General features: G+C 37.5%; 5 protein-coding genes and 1 non-coding gene across 8 annotated transcripts; 1 reads left to right on the top strand and 5 right to left on the bottom strand.

Moving 5' to 3' along the window:
- Positions 1-1,065: 1,065 nt before the first annotated feature.
- Positions 1,066-3,255, bottom strand: LOC140797971 (uncharacterized). 3 transcript variants are annotated; one of them, XR_012110750.1, is made up of 6 exons: positions 3,196-3,255; positions 2,985-3,076; positions 2,614-2,907; positions 2,124-2,261; positions 1,746-1,834; positions 1,066-1,379 (listed from the first exon to the last, which is right to left on the bottom strand). XR_012110750.1 is itself a non-coding variant. In XM_073151686.1 (5 exons), the coding sequence occupies exons 1-4, from the start codon at positions 3,217-3,219 to the stop codon at positions 1,747-1,749; spliced, it is 498 nt and encodes a 165-aa protein (XP_073007787.1). In that variant the 5' UTR covers positions 3,220-3,255; the 3' UTR covers positions 1,066-1,379; position 1,746. The 3 variants fall into 3 exon arrangements, 2 of the variants coding, with proteins under 2 accessions (XP_073007787.1, XP_073007788.1); XM_073151686.1 differs by lacking the exon at positions 2,124-2,261; XM_073151687.1 differs by lacking the exons at positions 1,066-1,379; positions 1,746-1,834 and having other exon boundaries at positions 2,001-2,261.
- A 2,236-nt stretch (positions 3,256-5,491) lies between these two features.
- On the bottom strand, positions 5,492-6,834 carry LOC140797792 (uncharacterized). Its single transcript, XM_073151449.1, has 4 exons — positions 6,533-6,834; positions 6,311-6,408; positions 5,941-6,222; positions 5,492-5,709 (listed from the first exon to the last, which is right to left on the bottom strand). The coding sequence occupies exons 1-4, from the start codon at positions 6,560-6,562 to the stop codon at positions 5,655-5,657; spliced, it is 465 nt and encodes a 154-aa protein (XP_073007550.1). The 5' UTR covers positions 6,563-6,834; the 3' UTR covers positions 5,492-5,654.
- A 723-nt stretch (positions 6,835-7,557) lies between these two features.
- On the bottom strand, positions 7,558-12,174 carry LOC140797227 (uncharacterized). Its single transcript, XM_073150511.1, has 4 exons — positions 11,752-12,174; positions 9,208-9,416; positions 8,256-8,316; positions 7,558-8,144 (listed from the first exon to the last, which is right to left on the bottom strand). Exons 2-4 carry the CDS (start codon positions 9,402-9,404, stop codon positions 7,860-7,862), a joined length of 543 nt encoding a protein of 180 aa, XP_073006612.1. The 5' UTR covers positions 9,405-9,416; positions 11,752-12,174; the 3' UTR covers positions 7,558-7,859.
- Positions 12,175-12,642: 468 nt separating this feature from the next.
- On the bottom strand, positions 12,643-16,150 carry LOC140797932 (nudix hydrolase 12, mitochondrial-like). Its single transcript, XM_073151638.1, has 7 exons — positions 15,591-16,150; positions 15,380-15,480; positions 15,002-15,116; positions 14,825-14,908; positions 13,270-13,419; positions 13,097-13,176; positions 12,643-13,020 (listed from the first exon to the last, which is right to left on the bottom strand). The coding sequence occupies exons 2-7, from the start codon at positions 15,451-15,453 to the stop codon at positions 12,945-12,947; spliced, it is 579 nt and encodes a 192-aa protein (XP_073007739.1). The 5' UTR covers positions 15,454-15,480; positions 15,591-16,150; the 3' UTR covers positions 12,643-12,944.
- A 4,972-nt stretch (positions 16,151-21,122) lies between these two features.
- Positions 21,123-21,203, bottom strand: TRNAL-AAG (transfer RNA leucine (anticodon AAG)). The gene has a single exon. It is a non-coding gene; the product is annotated as a tRNA-Leu (tRNA).
- A 647-nt stretch (positions 21,204-21,850) lies between these two features.
- On the top strand, positions 21,851-22,715 carry LOC140798020 (pollen-specific protein C13-like). Its single transcript, XM_073151739.1, has 2 exons — positions 21,851-22,111; positions 22,182-22,715. Exons 1-2 carry the CDS (start codon positions 21,949-21,951, stop codon positions 22,508-22,510), a joined length of 492 nt encoding a protein of 163 aa, XP_073007840.1. The 5' UTR covers positions 21,851-21,948; the 3' UTR covers positions 22,511-22,715.
- Positions 22,716-22,856: the final 141 nt, after the last annotated feature.

Here is a 22,856-nt window from a genome sequence, read left to right as displayed (position 1 = left end):
CGCGTTCGAACGGGCCCTGGGGCGTTCGAACGCGGGTTCTAGATATAGGGCAATGATGCAGCCGTTCGAACGACATAGCCGCGTTCGAACGCAAACCCCAATCCGAGAGCAGCCTTTGATGCAGGCGTTCGAATGCGGATCCAAACCCGAGAGCAGTCTGTGATGTAGGCGTTCGAACAACCGCTCTTGCGTTCGAATGCCCCTTTGGTTTTGCTGTATTGTTATTGGGCGCGTTCAAATGCGCCCCCGAGGGTGTTTGAACGTGACGCAAAAAAAATCCAAATTTGAATCTGCCTATAAATACTAAAGTGTGTTTTTAGGCTTCATAGTTTGAAGAACATTTATGATAGTTGAGCCACCATTGTATTGAGAGTGATTAGAGTTGTTAAACTCTTTGTAAGTGAGGGATTTGTAAAGTAAAGAAGATTGTTCCGCCCGTGGATGTAGGTACATCACTGAACCACGTAAATATTGTCTCTCTCTTATTTGTCTCTATTGCTTCCATTTTAGAGATTGTTTATATTATGGTGTTTAATCCGAGATTAGAACTTATTTAGTGCTATTCTATCACCATTAACACCTCGTTGGAGTTTTTCTCAAAGCATTAGTTTTTCATCACTATTCCTATTTGTGATATTTGGGGACCTTCACCCATTTAGGTATTTGCACAACAACCAAATCATATGCTGCCATTTCTCCATCGGGATAATGAATTGTACTCTTATGTCAGTAGTAATTCTCACAATAATACCAAACTAATAGAATGTGGACTGGATTCTCACAATTGAGACTATTGCTTCCATTCTAGAGATTGCTTATATTATGGTGTTTAATCCGAGATTAAAACTTATATCATCATTAACACCTCGTTGGAGTTTTTCTCAAAGCATTAGTTTTTCATCACTATTCCTATTTGTGATATTTGAGGACCTTCACCCATTTAGGTATTTGCACAACAACCAAATCATATGCTGCCATTTCTCCATCGGGATAATGAATTGTACTCTTATGTCAGTAGTAATTCTCACAGTAATACCAAACTAATAGAATGTGGACTGGATTCTCACAATTGAGACATACAGAAACTGAATTCAATGGTTGTGTACATGTACAGGAAGCACTTCCTTATACTTTCTACAGGAGCTCATATCAACCACATCTCGCCATGGTGGCAGGATCTATATAGCTGGATATAGAAGTACAAATGCTAAATGTTGTAAAGGTGTATGACAGCAATTGAATTTCCTGGACAAGAAGCCATAGTAATGTAACCTGAGATCCTGTTAGGCGGTTTTGTGCTGCTTTGGCTCTCTGCAGTTATTACATTTTGAAATCCCCTCAAACGATGTGCTATCATGTTAGGCTGCTTGTCTTGATATCTGCAATAATAATGTGGAGCCAGAAGTAGTCAAATGCTGTAAATTGTGAGTATATATATAACCCCAGGCAGGCCCAGTTCTTTTCCCTTAAGTTCTTAAAGAAGCAAAGACTAAGGATCGAAGAGGTTCAAGTGACAACAAGTACTTGGCAACTGCTGCATGAGTATAAACCCCAAAATGTTAAAATAGAAGATACAACCCACCTAACTAAAACACCGATAGATAACATTCTTTAACACACTAAAGAGAATATATCTTGAAAAAGGTTGATGGTACGAATGATAATGTAGTTGGAATCGCTTGCACAAATCACTTTGGTAATCTGCCTGACAACAAAAGTTGAAAGTTTTCTTGAGAACTAAGTACCTCAGCTTCCACAGAAAGACTTCAAGTAGAAACACGAGTTGCTCTCCAGGCGAACAGAAGAGATCTCTCGAGCTATTCCTCTCAACAACCTGGATCAAAGACATCATCCACGTTGATCTAAAGATTCGTTTAGACACTTGGCAAGATCAATCAAGCAGGGCTCCCACATTTTGCTTCGTGCTTCTTCAGATAAGAGAATTCTTTTTTTCAAAGAAAAAATAGCTTATTGACAGATGTTTTCATTTAAAGTCCAGATTTAATAAACATAAACGGAAGAATTTTTTTTTTTTAACGAAAATAACCACAACATATTTACAAGAACCATGACACAGAAGCAACAAGAAAAAATCCCAAAAGAAATAATATTTACACAACTACCGTAAGATGTTCATTTTAAACAGAACTACTGCATGATGCTTTGCATCTGTTATATCGATCGTCTTCTCCTTCTCCCTCTCCCTCTAAACTCGTGGCAGCTCCACTCCCACCGATTTCAGTGTCTCCGCCTTTAACGGTCTGAATCAGTTAGAAGAAAATATATATATATATATGTCAAGCAATAATAGTCAAAAGTACTTGAGAAGAGTCCCTTTTTAAAAATGCTTCGGCTATACTAAATGTTATTAAAACATGACAAGTTTATAACTTAATTAGTCATCATCGATGCATTGGACTTTTAACTGCCTTGTTAATCCCACCATTTTTCTATTTATCATATTTTCCATCTTAAATCTTCTTGTTTTATTTTTTTGGAATGTTGTTATTGCTGCGGTAGTACGTACCGTAATCGACTAATGCTATGGCTTAGCTCAAGGAACTAGGATTGATAGTTACTAATTTTCAGCTGAGAGTACTCCGACGGACTTACAGTCGGCCGGAGGCCGGGGCGCGGGTAGGGTCGGAGACGCCGGCCCTGACGGCGTCGAAGTCCTGGAGGTGGGCGATCTTGCGGAAGATGGACTTGTTAATGAACAGCTCGGACTCCCGCACGGCCCAGTCCGGGTCCACCACCTCCGGCACCGTCTCCCGCTTCTTCTTGCTCACCAGCACGTTCGGCGAGTACGCCAGCTGCTGCTTCGCCGCGTGGAGCCCCAGCGACGCCGCCAGAAGTATCAGCCCCAGCGACGCGTAAATCGGCACGTACTCCGCCACGTAATCACCCCTGCTCACACGTGCCCCTCTTTCATAAACAAAATTTTGATTAATTAATTAATTAATTAATCGATCAACTAATCGGACCTTGGCTCGGCGGAGGTGAGGCGGTGACCGGCGATGTCGTCGACCGTCGAGGTGGCGAATCGACGAGTGCTCGCTAGAGATCTCATGTAATTCTTGGGGAGGGAGAAGGGGAGAAAGAAAGAGTTAAGAGAGATTTTAAAAGAAAAAAAAAAGAAACCAAAGTTGAGAAAGTTTAGAAGAAGGTTTCTTTTTGGAGAGGAGGTGAGCTTACCGCTGCCCTCGAAGCCATTGCCATATTGGTTGAGAAGAGTTCGGGATTGGAGTGAAAGACTCTAATCTGCGGCAAGTAAGAGAAGGATGCAGGAGATGGGGGGGGGAGGGAGAGTGGGAGAAAGTGACGAGTGGAGGTACACGTGGAAGGAGATAACACGTGGCGCGGCGAAAGTTGACGGAAGAGATTTAGAGCACGTGTCTAGGAATTTGGAATGGTATAGCCGGATAAACTTATTAGAATAAGTATTCTCTTTATTATTTATCAAATAAATTTTTTTATTCTAAAAATAGTTATTTTTATGTTTACTTATATTTTAGAATAATGACGGTGATATAAAGTAAAAAAAATATTTTAAATTTTTTATGAAATTATCATGCTATCTTATTTGATATAAATTAGATTAATATGATAGATTTTACGAATAAATTAATAATTATATTATTATACGGTATAAAATATATTTTTAATAAATAATATTTCTATTTTAGAATAAAATTAGTATACTATGTAACTATTATTCTGGAATAAAAAGTTATATTTTAGAATAAAAAAAATTAATTATCCCTAGGCATATAATTTATTTATTTGAATGAGATGAATCAGATATCCTTTGCGCTACCTTTGGGTTCGATGATCTTTGCTACTCTAGCGAGAGGAGTAACTGCAACTGCAGATCTTCCAAGTTATTTCATAATGCTTATCCAAGTACATTTGTATCTGTTATAAAATATAATATATATATATATATATTCTTCAGAGAGGTACACAATTTATAATAATAAAGAGCATCAGATTATTACGTATCACAATATTTTAAATTTGGGGAAGCCTCACTGTAGTTCAAATATGAGAATTCTTAGACAACATAAGTCTCTTCCAACTGCCTTAGCCCTTAGAATGACCTCCTTGCCTCCGTTTATCGTCAATTCTAAGAATATCATAAATTCTTATTGCTGAATGAAAGATTGTTGAAATATGACAGGAATGCCATAGAGATCTTTTTCATTTATTATGAGTATAATTCATGTCGAGACTTAAATATAAGATTAAATGAACTATGAAATTACTCACCGGACGATGACTTTGAATTAGTGATTCTCAAATATACTTAAGTTTAAATTATACTAAACGCGTAAAAGAAAATTTAGTAGTAGTAGTTTGGTCTTAATGTTATATATATATGGGCAGAAGCATGCTAGGATATGGATCATTAAAAGCAGGGACTTATATAGCAACATACTTTTACTCCCATTCAAGTGGAAATCTCTTAACGTTTAATTGGGACATCCTTAGTTTCACTTTTTTTAAATAACGAAAAAATGTTTAAACCTCCATACTGCCAAGATCATCAAAACCTGAAAGGATGTTGTGATTTATTTAAATCTTCCAATCATGTTTCACCAAGATATATATATATATATATATATATATATTAATACCAGTAAAAACAAATCATCTACAAGAAGATACTAACTATTAAGAACATGCTTCTCATATCATGGAACTGACATAACAAAAGAATCATAATTTCCTACAAAACTGCAAAAAGATGCACATATTGAAACAGTAACAAGGCGACTGTGCTGGCAATGCCCAGAAACAACTTCATTGTGTAAGATCTCGATGCCTTCACCTTCTCTATTCTCAGAAATCTGAAGTAGAAAAGGTCAAACCTGGGAGTGTGCATCTGGAATCCAAGGATCTCTTGCAGCAAGTACCTAAATCTAGTATTTTCAGAAGGATAGGAAAAAAAAACTTCAACAGTCCCAATACCAAAGTTAGCCTACATATCTAGGTCAACACCCTTATAAATAATGAGAGAAAGGCCTCCCAGGTGGTTGGTCCATCTATAATCTAAGACAGAAGGCTTCATGAATGGGTTCAACCCATAAGCATTATAAACTGGATGAACTACTATCTCTACCCATGGGTTAGGAATACCAATGCCTCAACTTCCACATGAAATTAATGAGATATGAAGTAACTCCAAGAAAGCAGGATGAGATCCCAAAGTATGCCTTACAACAAAATCCAGCCCAACCTTCAAGAACTAGGATCGAAGGAATTGTCCACGTTAATCTTAAGCTATCTCTCTCTCAACAAAATTGAGCCCAAACAATGTTCTCTTGTTTTTTTTTTCAACCCTACATTGAATCCGTGACACTCACTCATAATAGTTTTTAGCTATTGCCAACCAAACAGTGTTCTTTTTTTTTTTCAAGGAATATTATTTTTTTCTTTTTGCTTATAATCAGATATTTTATTAAAGTCCAGATTTGATCAACATAAAAGATAGATAAATTTTACAAAAATATTATTTGAGGATTTCAAAGGAAGAGGGAAACTCCAAAGGAAATAATATTTACAAGGACTGTCGTTTCAAGTACCGTAAATATTCATTAAGGAAAAGAAAACTACTGCAAAAGACGTCTATTATTAGATCGTCTTCTCCCCCTCTAAACTCGTGGCGGCTCCACTCCCACCGATTTCAGCGTCTCCGTCTTTAATGGTCTGCACCAATTCGAAAAGGAATATATCAAACAATAGTCAAAACTATGTAATTCCCTAAAAAATAGTTACCAAATCCCTTAAAAAATGCCTCGGGATGACAACTGAAAGGGTTAAGATTTTATGCTTTGGCTTAGCTCGAAATTAAGTTTAAGCCTGAAAATTTGTTTCAAGATCTAGGGACTAGGATCGATTGATAGTAATTTCCAACTGAGAGTACTCCGACGGACTTACAGTTGGCCGGAGGCTGGGGCGCGGGTAGGGTCGGAGACGCCGGCCCTGACGGCGTCGAAGTCCTGGAGGTGGGCAACCTTGCGGAAGATGGACTTGTTGACGAACAGCTCGGACTCCCGCACGGCCCAGTCCGGGTCCACCACCTCCGGCACCGTCTCCCGCTTCTTCTTGCTCACCAGCACGCTCGGCGAGTACGCCAGCTGCTGCGTCGCGGTGTGGAGCCCCAGCGACGCCGACAGCAATATCAGCCCCAGCGCCACGTACACCGGCACGTACTCGCCCCTGCATCCTCACACGTGCGTGTGCGTCTCCTTCAATAAACAAATACGATCTACTATACAAATACACAAATTACTTGGATCAATCGGACCTTGGCTTGGAGGAGGCGAGGCGGTGGCCGGCGATGTCGTCGACCATCGAGGTGGCGAATCGTCGAGTGTTTGCGTTTGCTAGAGATCTCATGTAATTCTTGGCGAAGGAGAAGGTGAAAAACAAAGAAATTAGAGAGGAAATTAAATATATAAAAAAAACTAAAGTTGAGAAAGTAAATTAGAAGAAGGCTTTTGTTGGAGAAGGGGGTGAGTGAGGTTACCGCTGCCCTTGAAGCCATTGCCATTGCCATATTGGTTGATGGTAAGAGACAAGAACAAAAGAAAAGCAGAGAAGAGCTTGGGATTCAAGGGAAGGATGCGAGAAGATTATACGTTTGGATGCGGTTTTATGGGAGTGGGGAGAGTGACGAGTGGACGGACACGTGGAGGGAGATAACATGTGGCGCGTCGGAGGTTGATGGAAGACACTGGAGCACGTGATCTAGAAATTTGTAGTGGGATAGCCGGAGAAGGTTCGAGTGTCGCGAGTGATCGATCATTCATCAGTTTGATTTCCTCTCACAAAGAGTTAGCAAAAGAACTTATTAAAATATAAATAAAGAGCAAGTCCCTTTGCACTACCTTTGGGTTCGATGTTCTTTGCTACTCTAACGAAAGGAATAACTGTAACTGCAAGTGAGAATTCTTAGACAATATGAGCCTCGTTCACCGTCTTAGCCCTCAGCACAATCTCTTTGCCTGCATCTGAACTTTGTATTTTCTTGAGACTAAGCATTTTTATGTTCATCTTAAAATTTAAATATGAGATTAAATATAAGTTATAAAAATTATTGACTAGGATAAACAACTTTTTAAATATAAATTACTGACCGAGATCGGCCACTTTTAAATATATTTAAGTTTAAAATAATATAGATACATAAAGAAAATTTTGGGAGGACTAGATTGGTCAAAAACTCAATGTTATATATGGGCATACGCAAGGAAGAAGAGAGATCATTAAAAGCAGGGATTTATATTGCAAACTTCCATTTACTTCCACACAAGTTGAAATCTCTAATATGAAACATTGGGACATAATTAAATTTCCACTCATAAAAATCGAAAAATGGTTTAAATCTCCGAGATTCCCAAGCTCATCAAAACCAGGGCGTAGAAGGAAAAGCTCCTTGAGAGAACTGTACAGAAGTTACGAGAGAAACTAAAGAAACCAAGATAAGGAAAGCAGAACAAATTCTAGAAGAGTTCAGTGGGCTGACAGGCGACGGGTGAAGCAAAAGCAAAATAAGAAAATTAGATGTTGACTGGGCCTGGAACTCAGCCATCCAATTTTTTTTTTTTTTAAAAAGGTCTATTACAAAGCTACATCGATAATGACTTCATACTGCAACTCAAAATTATCCACCGGTACTGGTTCCAACTATATATACATGGAGACCTCAACATATTCACAAGGAAATACTCTGCAATTGTGCAGCTTCAAAAGCAAAAGTCACTAGGCAATGACTCAGAGAGACCTCTGAGAAAACCATTGACTAGGAAAAATATGTACAAAGATGGATAGAATGGTCAGGATTGTAAAAACGCTCATCCAAATGCAGGGACTATGCAGTGAGATTCGGAGTTCCCGCAAGTAAAACCTTCGATTCTAACTTGGGGGTTACCTCCGAAAGAAGCCCCACAGGACGGGGAGCCCACTTCAGCTCTTCCTGTGGGCATTTTCCCAAGTGAGTTTCCTAAAGGAGAAGCTAACGATTGGGTTTGTTTAGCAAACTGTGCATCGCAGACAATCGGGTTGTTAGTGCGGATGGGAGGTGAGCCGCAGAAGAAGCCCATTTGGCAGCTGGAATCAAGATCCTCGTCAGGGTCATTCTGTAGAAGGCCAAACTAAATATTAGGCACTAAGCTAATTAATTTGTACGAAAATAAGAAAGAGATTTTATCTATTGCATGGATTCAAAAATGGAGAAGTCAGAGAACTACCTTGCCCAAGATAATATCAAGGATGTCGGGAGAGGAATCCACTCGAGACATGGGTAAAATGCTGAAATGGGATGCCAGAAAGAATCAGCAAACATCATAAAACATAAACAGGATTTGAAATTCAATGTTTATAACTTGCAAGATCAGAAATATATGACATAATATAAACGTGTAGCCACAAGGGCTAATTTGATATTGCCTAGAAATGCTTCCCTTGTCATCAAATGGAGAAGGCTCTAGGAAGCAAAACATATTGTAAATTATATGTAAAAGTACAGAGCATGACTCCAATATGAGATATATAATTGCGAGTACTATCCTGGCTTTATTCACTCAGATATTTCTATTACTTGCAGCCTTGCACCTAGGAATTACTATGAATGAGGCGATGGCAGCAATTTACCCAGGACACACTTCACAGACTACATAAAATAATAGTACCAGCTGCTTCCCTTATCACCAATATGGGAGAAGCCTCTCTGAACAGAGATCTCTAGTCAGTTATACAGAATCTAATATGTGATATATAACTGTTCAGTACTACACAGGCTTGCAAACAGCCAGATTTTTCCGTTCCTTGTGCTCGGGAATTAATATGAAGGGAGTACTGACAGCAAATTACCAAGGACACATCCCTCACAGATTGCATAAGAGAGATACATCAAATCTGGCAAAGTAAGAGACTCTTGCATTGGGATACCTCTTCTTAACTGAAAAAACAATTAAAAACTTAATATGTGAATAGGTGGTATGATCTGTTTGTGTTGGTTCTGGTAGAGCCCTGATGCCAGGTGTTTGCCTGGTTTTTTGGATTGTGGTGTTGTAGTAGACTATACACAGGGTGTAGCCTCCTGTACTGACTTCTCGTTTTGGGGTTTTCAAAATGAAGCTGAGCCTAAAAGGCTATAATTTTAGAAAAAAATTTAAAACTAGCTTAGGTTGAATAACTAACCCATTTGTTTTGGCAGTGGCTCTGTTCATACTTCCCATGAATGAAGGAACGTGAGATGCACGACGAGGTTGAGGACAGATAACATTGGCACTAGGGATTGATGGAGTAATCACTTGCCAAAGTCTTGATTTTCCATCAGATATGTGTTCTGATTGTAGTTGGCGGATAGTATTAAGCCCTGAAGGATAGTGCTCCATTTTGACTGCCTCCTGGAGCAACATTATATTCTAAATATATCAATGAAAGAGTGGGAGAAAGCAAAAGAAAACATCCTACATGAAGCACAATCATCAATTAGGATGACCCAAATAAAGCAAAAGGCATCAATAGATGCATCAAGAAATAATAGAAGAATTTAAGATGGCATACTCCAAATCAGCTCAATATAGAACATATTGTCCAATATATAGATCAATATGTCAATTCAGTATCAGCGAAAGAAAAACATTCTACATGAAGCACCATCACCAGGGCTACTAAAACAAGAAAGAATTGATAAATACATTGATCTTTTAGTGTGAATGTGAAAAAGAACAAACCTCAGAACCTAATCAAAATGTCAAGGAATATGCAGAAGGTTTTCTGATGAAAATTGAAAAACTAACTAATTTCAGGGGAACAACATGCATTATTACATAAATTTTTATAATAGCTGGAATAGTAGAGCATGGAAAGCTAAATGAAGATAAATGATCTACTACTAACCACTAAATTCTCTCTCCTAATTTAACGGTTAAAACTGTATTTCTTTAAAAAGTTAACCAAAAGTGCCGGTTAATACGTCTTGAAGTACCGGTCACCCTTTTAATTTGTAAGGGTAAACTAGTCCCTTTTTATTTCTCTCTCCTAGGTGGCCCACCTTTATACAAAATAATGAATAATAAATTATTTTATTACTCTATTAGGAGGTTAGTTGAAGTCCGCACTCAATTGACAAGTCAGCCCCTTTTTCATCTATTTTCGATTTACACTCTATTCTTATAATTATTAATTCGAGCCCTATATTTTGCAAATATTTGGCTAAACATAGGCTCAATTTGTAAATATTGAAACAAATCAAATTAACAGGAAACTCTTCATAAGTTAGTATATTTAAGGTAAACAAATAACATCCTATATTTTGATTATATTACAAATAAAGCCTCTTTATTATTATCTATAAATAGAACCCTCTATTTTCTTAAAAAAACATTAAGTCGCACCCTACCATTGGTGCACATTCAATGATGTGTTCGGACCAGCCCTCACAAGAGTCGGTCCAAATGGAATCTAGATCTGGTAGGGTGTGGCTTGTTTTCCTTAGAGCAAATGAAGAACTCTATTTGTAGATAATAAAATAGAGGAATTTATTTGTAATATACTCAAAATAGGGTGTTACTTATATTTTTCTCTTAAATTTATTATAGATATATGGAGAGGTCAACCCACACCCCAGGTATTAGTATTTTTCAAAATCCTAACCACCCTATCTCTCTCTCAAATTGGTTGTTATACCTTTTAAGTTTTAATTTATCAATGGATTGAAATCTTCTTTAACAAATAATCTGTTTGGTTTGTATCGAATCATTGCTCAAAACTGAAGAGTAAACCTCAAGCAGATATTTTTCAGCAGTGGAGCTACCATTTGCTATATATAGATGGTCCTATATTTAGCTATGCTACCAAGATGGGTCTTCTACAGTTACAGAGATCATTGTTTTAAAATACTGCCTAGGCTCCTACCATAGATAGAATACAAATAGGCTCCACTTAGGACCTGCATAGGTGACCGCCTTAGCATTTCGTATCATATTTTAGTTTTAGTATGTAGATCAACTCCAAAAAATCAAATTATTATACATGTTGATGTATTAGTGAATTCTAATAGCTTATTACTGTTTTTAACAAGTATGCATTACTACATTGTTTAGATTGTAGGTATTAATTTTAACTTCTCCTTGAACTAATATTTTTTTATTTATTTACTTTTTTAACTGTCTTGAATTATGGGCACCCGCCTAGTGCCTAGGCCCTACATAATATTTACTTGTCCGCCAGTCTACCCCCTTTAGTCTTTTGAAACCTTGACACAGATTCATAAACGGATATCAACCAGAAGATATAGAAGATAAGGATATATTATCGTATCTCCTATGAATGGATAAATAAAACCAATAAAAGAAGCAGTAGATCAGAGGAATTCTCCAAGAGAAGTCCCATGCCACCACTAAACATTAGATGCCATCAAATCAACCGATCACCTACGAAATCAACAGAAATATACGAAAAGTTCCAGAATTGAAAATAAAAGTTTCAACCCTTGGCAACATTAGAAACTTGACTTTATCTTTAGCCAGTGCAATAGAAGCAAATGCTAAGATCTACCAGCATATGTCATTACAAAGATCAAAACAATAAGAAGACAAGGTTTGCTGTACTCCGATGCGAAACAAACATAAATCCTCACTATGTGCTTTGGAATAACGAAATGCAGCAATAATGTAATACTGATTCTCCAAACAAAATGCCTTCAGACCAGGAAAAATTATGGAAAAAAATCCCTACCTTGACGTATCTCCTCCTAGATCTCGAGATCGAGCCCGGAACGCACCGGATCGTCAGAATCTACCACACTAAACCTCCAGATCTATCACTCCTTGCGGCGATCTCATCCACATCGACGAAATCGAACAAAAAAACGAACTCTACATCTCCATATGTACAGATCTAATAAATGTGGAGATAGAGGAGGAGATGAGGAGCAGAAAAAGGCTACAGATTTAGAAATAGAAAGCTTTTAACCTCTCTCTCTCTCTCTCTCTCTCTCTCTCTCTCTCTCTCTCTCTCTCTCTCTCTCTCTCTCTCTCTCTCTCTCTATCTATCTATCTCCGCCGAGCGCTACGGCTCGCCTCTCCTCTTCTATCCTTGCGGCCATTTAAAGCTGAGCTGGATCCAGGATTAAGCCTCGCTTAGTCCTCGTTTTAAGGCGGGATTAGTCCTGACTTTTGCTGAGGTTAAAGGTAATAAATTTACGGAATATTTACATTCGACACCCTACGTTTAAGGGATTTTGTTCTTCAAACTACTATACATGTCCACTAATTTACAAAATGCACCTTATAATTTCCACAAATTATTTGTTGCAGAAAACACATCGGTTTCTCGGTTAGGTTAGAATTTACCCGACTTTTGATCAGTTGCTTTCTCCCAGAGCGATTAATTTAAAAAAGTATAACGGTAGTATTTTGTCGAAAACCTACCAAATATGTATATTTACCTTTAAGTCAGCAGGGCAATTAAATTTTGGATTACTAGAGCTTCTCTATTGAAGAGGGTTTGGTTCTCTAAACTTGTAAACATTGTAGATCAGGGTATTGAATAATAATTAAGGGTTATTATGCTAGATGTAATTTACTGCATGCAGGTGTTGAGTTTTGATTAACTGAAACTCATAAATTATAACAATGAAGTGCCTTTCATAATGTAGAACTCTATACATATTGATTCAGAACTAAAGTACCAAACAAAGTCCATTTAAAAGAAGCATAAAAGTACAATACAGCCTACGGAAGGATGTCTGAGATCATACTCCATAATGCAAACTTTGCATGGACTCCCAGTAACAGCCATTTGGATCGATCATCATGCAAACTTTCGACGTGCAAATGGAGACCAATACCTATTTGAGTGATGCCTGTGACGGAGTCCACATGATAGTTGCGAAGCATGCTGACATTATTGGTGGATTAAGCACTTTGCTAAGTTCCAGTTAGTTGCGATGCAAAGCCAATTGCTGAATTGGCCGATATCAGCATAATGCTATGGCTCGCTCGCCTGAAGTAGGCATCATCATGAACAAAGGTTGATGAACCAAGTAACTCAGGAGAAGAAGAGGGTGCAATCTTGCCACCTGAGAGATGCTTTGAACGAATCAAGGGCTTGTCGCATCCATTCATACCGACAGAGCTCATACGCCTCTCTCACTGAAACCTATTTCATAGGGAAAGAAAGGCAATGTTATAAAGAGTTTACAAGTTCACTGCTTCATTTGCTATGTTTGATTATGATTGATTGAATACAGACCCATCTCCTGCCGTGGCTGGCCTGCTCAGGCCAATACTCGAGCTCCTCAGTGACCTCCAAGGCAAACATGTAACCTTTACAAGCTCCTTCATCGCTGCAACTGTTCTGATTGCTCTTGCTTCTGAATTCCCAGTATCCTAACGAAGTTTTCTGAAGATAAAAAGAATTTAAGATCAGTGCTAAAACTAATAGTTTAACTTAGTAATGTACTGAAAAAAAATTAAGAATGTTGATGCTTACTAGAGGAAATTAACAATGATAAAAAGTGGAAGGTTGTACCTTCCTGAAATAAATTCTTGAGGTGTGGAGAGAAATAAGGAAGAATGCACATTATATGAGGAATAAAGAAGTTTTGTAGGAAGAATCAAGTAGTTGGGTGACCATTACTAAATGTCATTATTATGGATTGACTTATAACTCTGAATGGGTGGTCTTAGGGAGGAAAAAGAAAAGAATCCATGAAGAACCAATAGGAATTCTATGATGGAACACTCTGTTCCCCCCTTCACTCATTTGATAATCATAAATTAGTCACAGTTACTTGATCCAACCTTCAAATATAAGGTTAGAAGAAGTCAGGCGAACATCTATGCATCCTACCATTCCCTCAACAAGGAAAAAAGTTAAACTCTCTTTCATTCCCTTCTAGAAGACCGATATTTTCATGAACCTTGTGAGCAGACTGTTAGTCTTTACATGATACAGCTATACTCCAGATGCAAAGTGAAGCATCAAAAACTACAAAATCATAGAGTTCCACTGTACAGCCTACATAGTTTATTCACTTAAAAAACTAAGGAGAGAATCTGGCATCAAAGGAGTAAGTCAAATAGGGAACACATCACATGCATACAAGATTGGTGAGTCAGCAAATCAAATATAAAGAGATTTCGTTGATTAGATTATTAAACAAATGGTATTTAAGGATCTATTGATGAATAATTGATAACAAAATTTACGTGAAGAGTGCCACGAAACAGAGGCTGGCAAGTACAATATATTTCTAGCATCTTAGTACAAAGCCTAAATGTTTGATTTGGAATCTACAAAAAATAAGTTTCTTTTCATCTATAAAAGATTCCTTTTCGCGTACAAAGCTGTAATTTGAAAAGTCTCTGGGAGAATATAAAGCTTTTGCCACCTAATGAAATTGAAAATGAAACCCTAAACTATCATGCTTTAGCTTTCAAATCATGTGCCATGGAAAAATTGGATGTTTTGCAATGAGTAGGAGAATCTTCTGATACATAATTTTGATAGCCTTGCTAAAGAGGTAAAATTTCAGACTCTTCTAAGTAACTACTATTCCCGAGCACTAGAGATGAAATTTCGATCGCGTTGGCACATCCAGAGTAGGAAGCATGTGCTTGCCTACCAAAATTTATCTCCTTGTTGCTGTGATAAAGAAACGAAAACTAACAAGAAAGATCCAAATCATATATGAAGATGTGGTAGAAAGCATTTCAAGCAAGAAAATGACATGTTAACTCTATCCGCAGCTATTCACGCCAAATTATCCACGTAATCGACAAGAAATGTCACATTGAACACCTACGCTAATAATGCCTCTTACTCCCGCTTCCTCCAAGGCCTCACGGCATGCAGCTTGATCTACAGTTTCATCGTCCTCCCATCCACCCTGGAAACCATGGCATGGCTTTATCAATCATACGACTCTTAGGCAGCAGATAATATATATATATTGAGCTGCAGAAACAAGAAGACAGTTCACCTTCGGGAAGACGAGATCATCTCTATTTGGTCTAGAGATCATGAGTACTTCCAATCTATCTAACAGATCACAACATTCACCATCTCCATTTTCCTTTAGCCTGTACGGAATACATCTGTTTGGGCCAAAAGTAAGGAAGATTAAAGACATACCTCCGTATTAATTTCTTACAGCACAACAAGAGAACAGAATAAAAGATAAACATCAATACAGCAACTTCTTCACTTTGTTCCAGTTCAAGGTAAAGATCACATCTTGGGTAACTCTCGATAAGAAATGACTACATTCCTCTACGTTAGAATATAAGCATATATACTTAAAGATTAAACCATAGAAAAGGAACAAGAAGTAGGAAGAGAGGAAGGGAGAAAAGAGTACCCAGATACAAGTCGGAAATGGTTGTCGTATCGCTGCCGGTGTCGCCCCGTCCGCGCTAACAAAGCCGAAGACATCGCCTCCTATGAGATAAAGCTCCTTATCTTGAAGAAGACAAAGTACCCAAATGGAGAGAAACAATAAGAACAAGCTAAACTGGAATAAAGAAAATAAAAAAATACAAAGCAGTCAGAGATGAACCCAAATGCACAACCTTATCTATACAAGACCGCATTCCAAAGCAATCTCGAGAAAGATACGAAGAAAGGCGAGATGGGTATCCTGCATCCGACCAGAATATGAATTCCTACCCCTCTTCCCGCCGAATTTAATGCCTCCCGGGTCAACCTACCACCCGTCCAGAGCTCAAAGGCCTCGCCTTTCTCGAATAATAAAAAAAACCGAAACTTTATTAAACTCCTGGATTCCTCGAGCCTGCTAACAGTCGCCAATTAGAGAAGACGAGGTGCGGAAACCGAGAGAGGCGAAGACTTTTTGTATTATATTTCGCTCCAACAAACGAATCAGCAGTTGGGTTCTTTCATCGAAGCCGCGCCGTTGCATCGACAGCAATTAAAATCGGAGGGAGAATGGTAGAAGAGATTAGAAATTTCTCCGCGGGACAAAGTAGTCGCTCCAAGTATACGGGCTATAAAATTAAGTTTCTCGTCTCGGCTTTGTTTGGATCGACAATGAGATAAAAAGAGGTCGGACGTAGACACCGACTAATACTTTTTTGCTGTTTGTTAGATTCCATAATTAAGATAGAGAGTTGGAGGACGAGGGTTTTCTTAGTTTTATCTCTCTCTCTCTCTCTCTCTCTCTCTCTCTCTCTCTCTCGGAAAAATGATTCTCCTCAGCGGCAAAAGGTCCAAACTGCCTCTTATTATGTCATGGCAATAGGGGTACAAACGTAAATCCAACCTTTTATTGTTGCTTGTTTTAATTTATTTTTCTATTGTAATATTATTGGAGGTAGACATCTCTATCATTCTCATATGCAGAACCGGATCGAATTGGATATCTTGACATCTAAATTTATACCATATCCGTATTTTGTAGATAATACGAATAAAAAATAGAGAAATAAGATTAAAGAAAACTTGTTTTTGTATATTTACGTGAAATATATTCACGTACTAGTTATGATATAAACTTGAGAAATATATATATAAGTAAATTTACTATCGCCCATAAGGAATGGTATAAGTTTAGGAACTATATAAAGTAGTACTTAGTAGTTTATTTCAGATCTGAAGAACTTATATCTCGTACCTTTGTTCTTATTTACTAGAGAAGAATAAGAAGGCAGCTGTGATAAAATATAGTTCATAGGGAGTTCATATGGAGACCAAAGAAGACCTTGCTTGTTTACATTTTATGACTTGGACCTAGTAATCCTTTCTAACTTTATATAAAGCAGCGTGCTACTAAACTGATACTCTAAGTTAAATTAATTACAAAATCAGTATATAAATTTTCTCCACAACTTCTTTGATGGCCGGTAAGATAACGACCAACTTTCTACTGTGCAACGTATACCTAATATGTTGTAAGTAAACAAATAGACAGATAGCAGTAGGCAGTAGCTTCTTACTTGGTCTCCTATTTTCTATGTTTTTATTTGGAAAAGACCACAGTCATTTTCTCATTAATGGAAGGCCATTAATTTTCCGAGTATCACCCACGCCATCATCGCCGCAAAAGAGCCACTTTTATTGACGTTATGTGATGCCCATCTCGCCTGCCAAAACCTTATGATCCACATGAACCCATTTATGATGATTGATGAGCCTGTTAATGGCTTCAAATATAAAATTATTATATCTCCCACTGTGTAACTTTATGTGGTAGCTTGGAACGATTTGGGTCCGATAGTTATCCAAATTACTAATAAATTAAGACGAATTAATTGATATCACTGTCTTATGTTGTCTTAGATTATATATCCATGCAATTACTTGAAGTTCTGGTGGAAATATTTATTAGTCAAAAAAGCTAGCTAGGTGAGCGAGCTTCTTTTGTTGAAGGCTATTGGTAGTCTCTAATACATCATTATTAATGGCGATATGAAGACTATCTTGTTGGATATCATTCTTTATTTTACTTCTTTGATAGGTGAGGAGCTATCTTTGTTGGATACCATTTTCTTTACTTTACTTCTTTGATAGGTAGGAGCTATAGACTGCTTTGCAGTGCAAAGATTTGTTGGCGATAGCAATTTGATTAGAAGTCACAAAAAATTAAATTTAATAAATTTATAAATTATATAATGAAAAATTTTATATAGATCGAGTCTAGTGTTGAATACTATTTCTATCGAAATATCTTGTCAAACTTGAACTGTGTAGTACTCTCTCTCTCTCAAATGCAAACGGAATACTCAACTTATGAGTTGAATAAATAAAAGTCTATGAAAAATAATGCAGACGGATAACTTATTTATATGATTAAACAAGTACAAGAAGCGATACGAACAGTTAGATCTGGTCATAGATGGATGCGCCATTTCGGATTTAAAATGATTAACAATTTTAATGTCAAAGGATACACCATTCTGGGTTCAAACCAACAACCTAACTAATTAACTGTTTTAATCTAAAGGAACACACCACTTCATGGACAACCAACCAAACATGACTCAAACTTATATTAGGCAAAAATAATTTTGGACTTAACCCACGCACTCAAACCTAGCCAAGTTGTGCTGGGCAGCGCACGTCTATGTTAGTTGATTTGTATAAATTTATTTATCCACAAAATAGGTACCCCTTTGGTAGCTCAAAGCTCATGAAAATTTAGGACTTATATAACATATTAACTTCTAAAATATCTAATATGATATTAAACATTCTTCTATTTATTTTTTATTTTCAAGATAGATACTTTAAAACGAATTTTTATTCACTTCTCTCTATAGATTTGAATAAGTGAATATATGACATTAAAGTATTTTTTGAGCTCTTTTAATTTTATCATTAATCAATCATTAATAATATATGGACTCTACTTAAAAATGAGCTCAAAGTTAATAAAATATTCATATCAAATACATAATATTTCTGACAAGATTAAGTGTGGGCTAACCATTAATGTGCATTAGTATATTAAACATAATGATGGCAGAATTGTAATAATATGGTTGAATACGTATGATCAATGTATTAACGTGTATCTAATCGCACTAGCAGTGAATCTTAATCCCTAATCCCTAGTTGCATGCATGCTGAAACAACCCAATATATATTAATTCGTGCATGTTATTATGTCCTATGATTATATATCTTAAAGTCCATGCATGAAAAAGAAGACAGGATACATATATTGTATAGTTATGTCTTCATTTATATATAGCAAGTAACAGGACAATTGCAACAACTTTCTTCTGTGCTTCTTGTCATCTTACTAAGTAAAAGAAGGGCAGGAAACTCCAATAAACTCTTTCATTTGTTTATCCCACATAGACCTTTGAAAACCATTCATAAATACTATATATATATATATATATATATATCTTTGAGAGAGAAGCACACATCTTTTGATCGACTGCAAGCTATCAAATTGGCGACAGCTAACCCATGTGTAAGTAAGAACTATAAGATGCTTCCTATTTCTTTCCTGTAATACTTCTAGGGTTACAAATGATCCACTCTACGTGTAGGATTCGTTCAACATTGATCGAACTTAGCACGTCTCTTCTCACCAACTCGAGCACTCCTGACCCTTTTTAGTGTTTAAAAGATTAAATCCACCGTATTCAAACCATTTAAGTTTCCAAAGTTTGTTTTTTTCTTTTGACAAAAGATCATAGGCTCTCATTGAAACTTTTAAAAAGTTAATCCCCCACAAGAGATAACAAACATCACAAATAGAAAAGTACAGACAAAATATCCAAGTTTTGAATGTCAAGATATAGCCATTCAAACCTAAATATGAAATTAACAATCAATCAAAAAATAATTGGGTCTTCTAAGGCCTCCCTATGCAATACAAAAGAGAGATATTATTGTATGCTTTCCAATTTTTATAATATTTATTAAAAGGTTTTATTGTTCTTTTAAGTCAAATACTTCGAATCAAAATCGACAACCAAATGAGCCACTATTTTCTCAAATCTTTTTAGTTTCATACAATCTCTTCTAAGAAACAAATAATCTACGATCAGAAAATACAATCATAACTCCTAGACCGCCCTCTCCTCATAAAATTATATATCACTAGTCAGAGTAATACAAGAGTATCTCGTGAGATAGTTAGAAGTAGGGATGTTAAGCTCATTAGCCGGCAAGCAGCTCGAGCTCAATTTACGACCTAGTTTAAAAAATGAGAGAATGCTCAATCGAGATGATCATCTCTCTCTCTCTCTCTCAACTAGAATTAACTCATACACATTATCTATTTAATTATATGATAGATATGTATTTTTGATATAACCATCTCCTCGCTGACCTAGGTTTAAATCCTAATGTGATTCTATCTTAGCTAACTTAGCTTAAGCTCAAGTCAAGTCGAGCCCAACTCGGCTAGCTCAAGTTCAACTCGATCACAAACAAGCTAGTAGCAACACAACACCAGAAGATGAAGATGTGGTTAAAAGATAGGCAAGTTAGTGTCCATTACATGAGGAGGTCCTACCATGCATGTCTGAGAGAGAGAGAGAGAGAGAGAGAGAGAGAGAGAGAGAGAGAGAGAGAGAGAGAGAGAGAGAGAGAGAGAGAGAGAGAGAGAGAGAGAGAGAGAGAGAGAGAGAGAGAGAGCTGTTTGTTTGTTTTTTTTTTCTTTCTTGTCGTCCTGTCTTGTTCGATGACGTGGATTTCGCCAAAAGTCGAACCACGTGTTGGCTGAGTCAACGTCTAACGTGGGATCCGCCGTGATGTACTTGGAAAGGGTTTCGGGTGGACCGGAGCGGTCGAGCGTGATTTGGATTTTCCTTTCCCCCCCCTTATATTCAAATAATTTTATCATTCGGAATTTTTTTATTTTTTATTATAATTTATAAGAGACTAAGAGGTATACCATATGTTAAAATGATAGAATTTTTTTAAAAAAAAAAACTTTTATAGAAAAAATATCGAGGATCGAACGTGGTCCATGTATTAATAATAAAGGAGGGGCCAATATGAATAAGTTGAGCCACGTGGTTGACTAAAGTTAATGCTACGGATAGATCGCAGACAATAGATTAGCAATCGATAGGGATGGATGGATGGATAGATGTTCCCTTTCGTCGCTTTCTATCTCGCGGTGTTTTGCTTGCTATCAGTGGGCAAGTAGTCTGTGTGGATGAGATAGAGCCGCATATGATATGATAGAGATCACGAGTTTAAATTTAAGTACTCGTGAGTGTAATTATAGTTTTAGAGAAAAATAAAAGTAGATTAAATACGTGAGCATATGTTTTAGTTTATATGGTCCATGTTGTTTTGAAACCCGAGATTTGGCTATCCTTTGAGTTCCCGTGCATGAAAATTAAATAAAAGAAATTATAATTTATGATGTATATGATTGGTCTGATTTTAACTTATTATATATATATATATATTTTTTATTTATTTATTATTATCTAGAACAAATTGGAATTGTTAGTAGACTGTTAACATAAATGTAAAAAAGATTTAATACTCCTATAATAACAGTATGATTTTAAAGACAGAAGGACAGTTTAATTTTTTAACAATTACTTTTGGCGAGAAATATTGGTGATAAAACTATATATATATTTTGCCCCAAAAATCATCACCTATTTTGTTGAGAGTGGGATTTGAACCCACGCCCTTTCGGACCAGAACCTTAATCTGGCGCCTTAGACCAACTCGGCCATCTCAACTTTGTGATTGAAATGTGAAATTAATTTTATTTGTAGTATATCTCTTATATCTACTCTTATTAACTAGGCCGAGCCAAATCTGGGCCACATTTATTAACAAAAAAGAGTCCAATATTTCCAAGGGTCCAGCCCACTCATGACCCAAATTCAACTTCATGAATGATTCTAACAAAACGGTATGTGGTTCAATGACCTTCCTGGTTTATATCTTCTAAAACTCTCAGATTCAATTTTTTGCCGGAACGTAGTTTGTCGGGATTTGTTTTTTTTTTAGGAGAATAATAATAGAGCTGAAAAAATGAGCCTCTCATTTTGATTTTTACTATATTGCAGGGTAATAACTATAAATATTATTTTAATTAACACCCACTTTCATATATTACACTATCCTTTATCTACTATATATATATTTTTTCTCCACACTTTTCTTGAATGTGGAGTAGGTTTTTAATCCCCTATATAAGTGACCTTTAGGACTCTCGTATTTATTTTCATATGAACCGTTCCGTTCTACTTAGAATCAACCAATTCATACCTACGTCTCCGCTCCACCGTACGCACTTCCCTCCTAAGATAGGATGAACCGAGTTATTATAAGCAAAACCCGGCTCTTTCACCAATTCTTCGCTCTTCTCCCTTGCACTTCCCTCTTTTATCTCTATAAGTAATCTCCATCACTGCCTGCCTTTTCCCCTCACAGAGAGAGAGAGAGGGAGAGAGGTGAAGGGAAAGAACCAATACTACAATGGCCAGGGGTCTGCTTCTTCTCCCCGTCTTCGTTGCTCTCTACTTCGCCGTTACCGCCATCGCCCGTGCCGTCTCGACTCCGGAGTTCATCGTTACCGGCCGCGTCTACTGCGACACCTGCCGCGCCGGCTTTGAGACTTCCGCCACGGAGTATATTGAAGGTATAACTCGTTAGTTAACATGGTATGTATCAGAGCTAGCAGAGGTCCTGAGAGCTCTGTTTGGCTGCAGGGGCGAAGGTCAGGCTAGAATGCAAGCACTTCGACTCCGGGGCTGTCGAGCACTCCGTCGACGGGGTGACCGACAAGACCGGTACGTACAGCATAAAGCTGGAGGACAACCATGAGGAGGAGATCTGCGAGGTGGTGCTGGTGGAGAGCCCAGTCGCCGGCTGCTCTGAGGTCGATGCTGCTAGGAACCGTGCGCGCGTTCTCCTCGCGCAGGACAGCGGCCTGGCCTCCCGTCTCCGCTACGCCAACCCTCTCGGCTACCTCAAGGCGACGCCGCTGCATATCTGCGGGGCCCTACTAAAGAAGTATGCGTTGGGCGACGACAAGTAACGGCTGCGCCGTGCCGGAGAAGTCCTGAAGTAATATCTTGCAAATAGCTTTCAAAGAAAAATATTGGAACAAAATGAGATATGAACAATAAAGATGATAATATATGTATCCATGTGAGCAAATAAGAGCCTGTCGATCTTGTGTTATGTTCTACACGATGTTTTTTTTTTATAAAAAAAATTAAAACTATTATTCAGATTGTTAATATCATTCCTAAAGGTTTTCTCAGCCAGCACTCTGCTAGGTTCCCTTAGCAGCCGCCGCCGGTGCTTGCCTCCTCCCTCTCCCCTTTCCCATTTCGATTTTGGCTTGTTAGGAGGGAGAGGTCCTGGCCCTCCTCTCCCCT

Source organism: Typha latifolia, chromosome 11 (genome assembly GCF_019914945.1).
Source record: "Typha latifolia isolate L0001 chromosome 11, TyphaL0001v2, whole genome shotgun sequence".
NCBI lineage: Eukaryota > Viridiplantae > Streptophyta > Magnoliopsida > Poales > Typhaceae > Typha > Typha latifolia.
The sequence above is the reverse complement of the archived record's forward strand: the minus strand, read 5'-3'. Positions and strand labels throughout refer to the sequence as shown.

What these genes read in the sequence shown, in the direction of transcription:
- LOC140797792 (XM_073151449.1), bottom strand. Translation starts at nt 6,562, where the DNA reads ATGGCAATGGCAATGGCTTCAAGGGCAGCG. An exon ending in CTCGCCTCCTCCAAGCCAAG is followed by an intron (nt 6,223 to 6,310) that starts GTCCGATTGATC and finishes GTGAGGATGCAG; the next exon opens with GGGCGAGTACGTGCCGGTGT. An exon ending in GCCCCAGCCTCCGGCCAACT is followed by an intron (nt 5,710 to 5,940) that starts GTAAGTCCGTCG and finishes GAATTGGTGCAG; the next exon opens with ACCATTAAAGACGGAGACGC.
- LOC140798020 (XM_073151739.1), top strand. Translation starts at nt 21,949, where the DNA reads ATGGCCAGGGGTCTGCTTCTTCTCCCCGTCTTCGTTGCTCTCTACTTC. An exon ending in CGCCACGGAGTATATTGAAG is followed by an intron (nt 22,112 to 22,181) that starts GTATAACTCGTT and finishes GTTTGGCTGCAG; the next exon opens with GGGCGAAGGTCAGGCTAGAA.
- LOC140797932 (XM_073151638.1), bottom strand. Translation starts at nt 15,453, where the DNA reads ATGTCTTCGGCTTTGTTAGCGCGGACGGGGCGACACCGGCAGCGATAC. An exon ending in ATGATCTCGTCTTCCCGAAG is followed by an intron (nt 14,909 to 15,001) that starts GTGAACTGTCTT and finishes CATGGTTTCCAG; the next exon opens with GGTGGATGGGAGGACGATGA. An exon ending in CCAGCCACGGCAGGAGATGG is followed by an intron (nt 13,177 to 13,269) that starts GTCTGTATTCAA and finishes CCTATGAAATAG; the next exon opens with GTTTCAGTGAGAGAGGCGTA.
- LOC140797971 (XM_073151686.1), bottom strand. Translation starts at nt 3,219, where the DNA reads ATGGCAATGGCTTCGAGGGCAGCG. An exon ending in CAATGGCTTCGAGGGCAGCG is followed by an intron (nt 3,077 to 3,195) that starts GTAAGCTCACCT and finishes TCCCTCCCCAAG; the next exon opens with AATTACATGAGATCTCTAGC. An exon ending in GCCCCGGCCTCCGGCCGACT is followed by an intron (nt 1,835 to 2,613) that starts GTAAGTCCGTCG and finishes TCTTTGATCCAG; the next exon opens with GTTGTTGAGAGGAATAGCTC.
- LOC140797227 (XM_073150511.1), bottom strand. Translation starts at nt 9,404, where the DNA reads ATGGAGCACTATCCTTCAGGGCTTAATACTATCCGCCAACTACAATCA. An exon ending in GCCACTGCCAAAACAAATGG is followed by an intron (nt 8,317 to 9,207) that starts GTTAGTTATTCA and finishes ATCCCATTTCAG; the next exon opens with CATTTTACCCATGTCTCGAG. An exon ending in TTGATATTATCTTGGGCAAG is followed by an intron (nt 8,145 to 8,255) that starts GTAGTTCTCTGA and finishes GGCCTTCTACAG; the next exon opens with AATGACCCTGACGAGGATCT.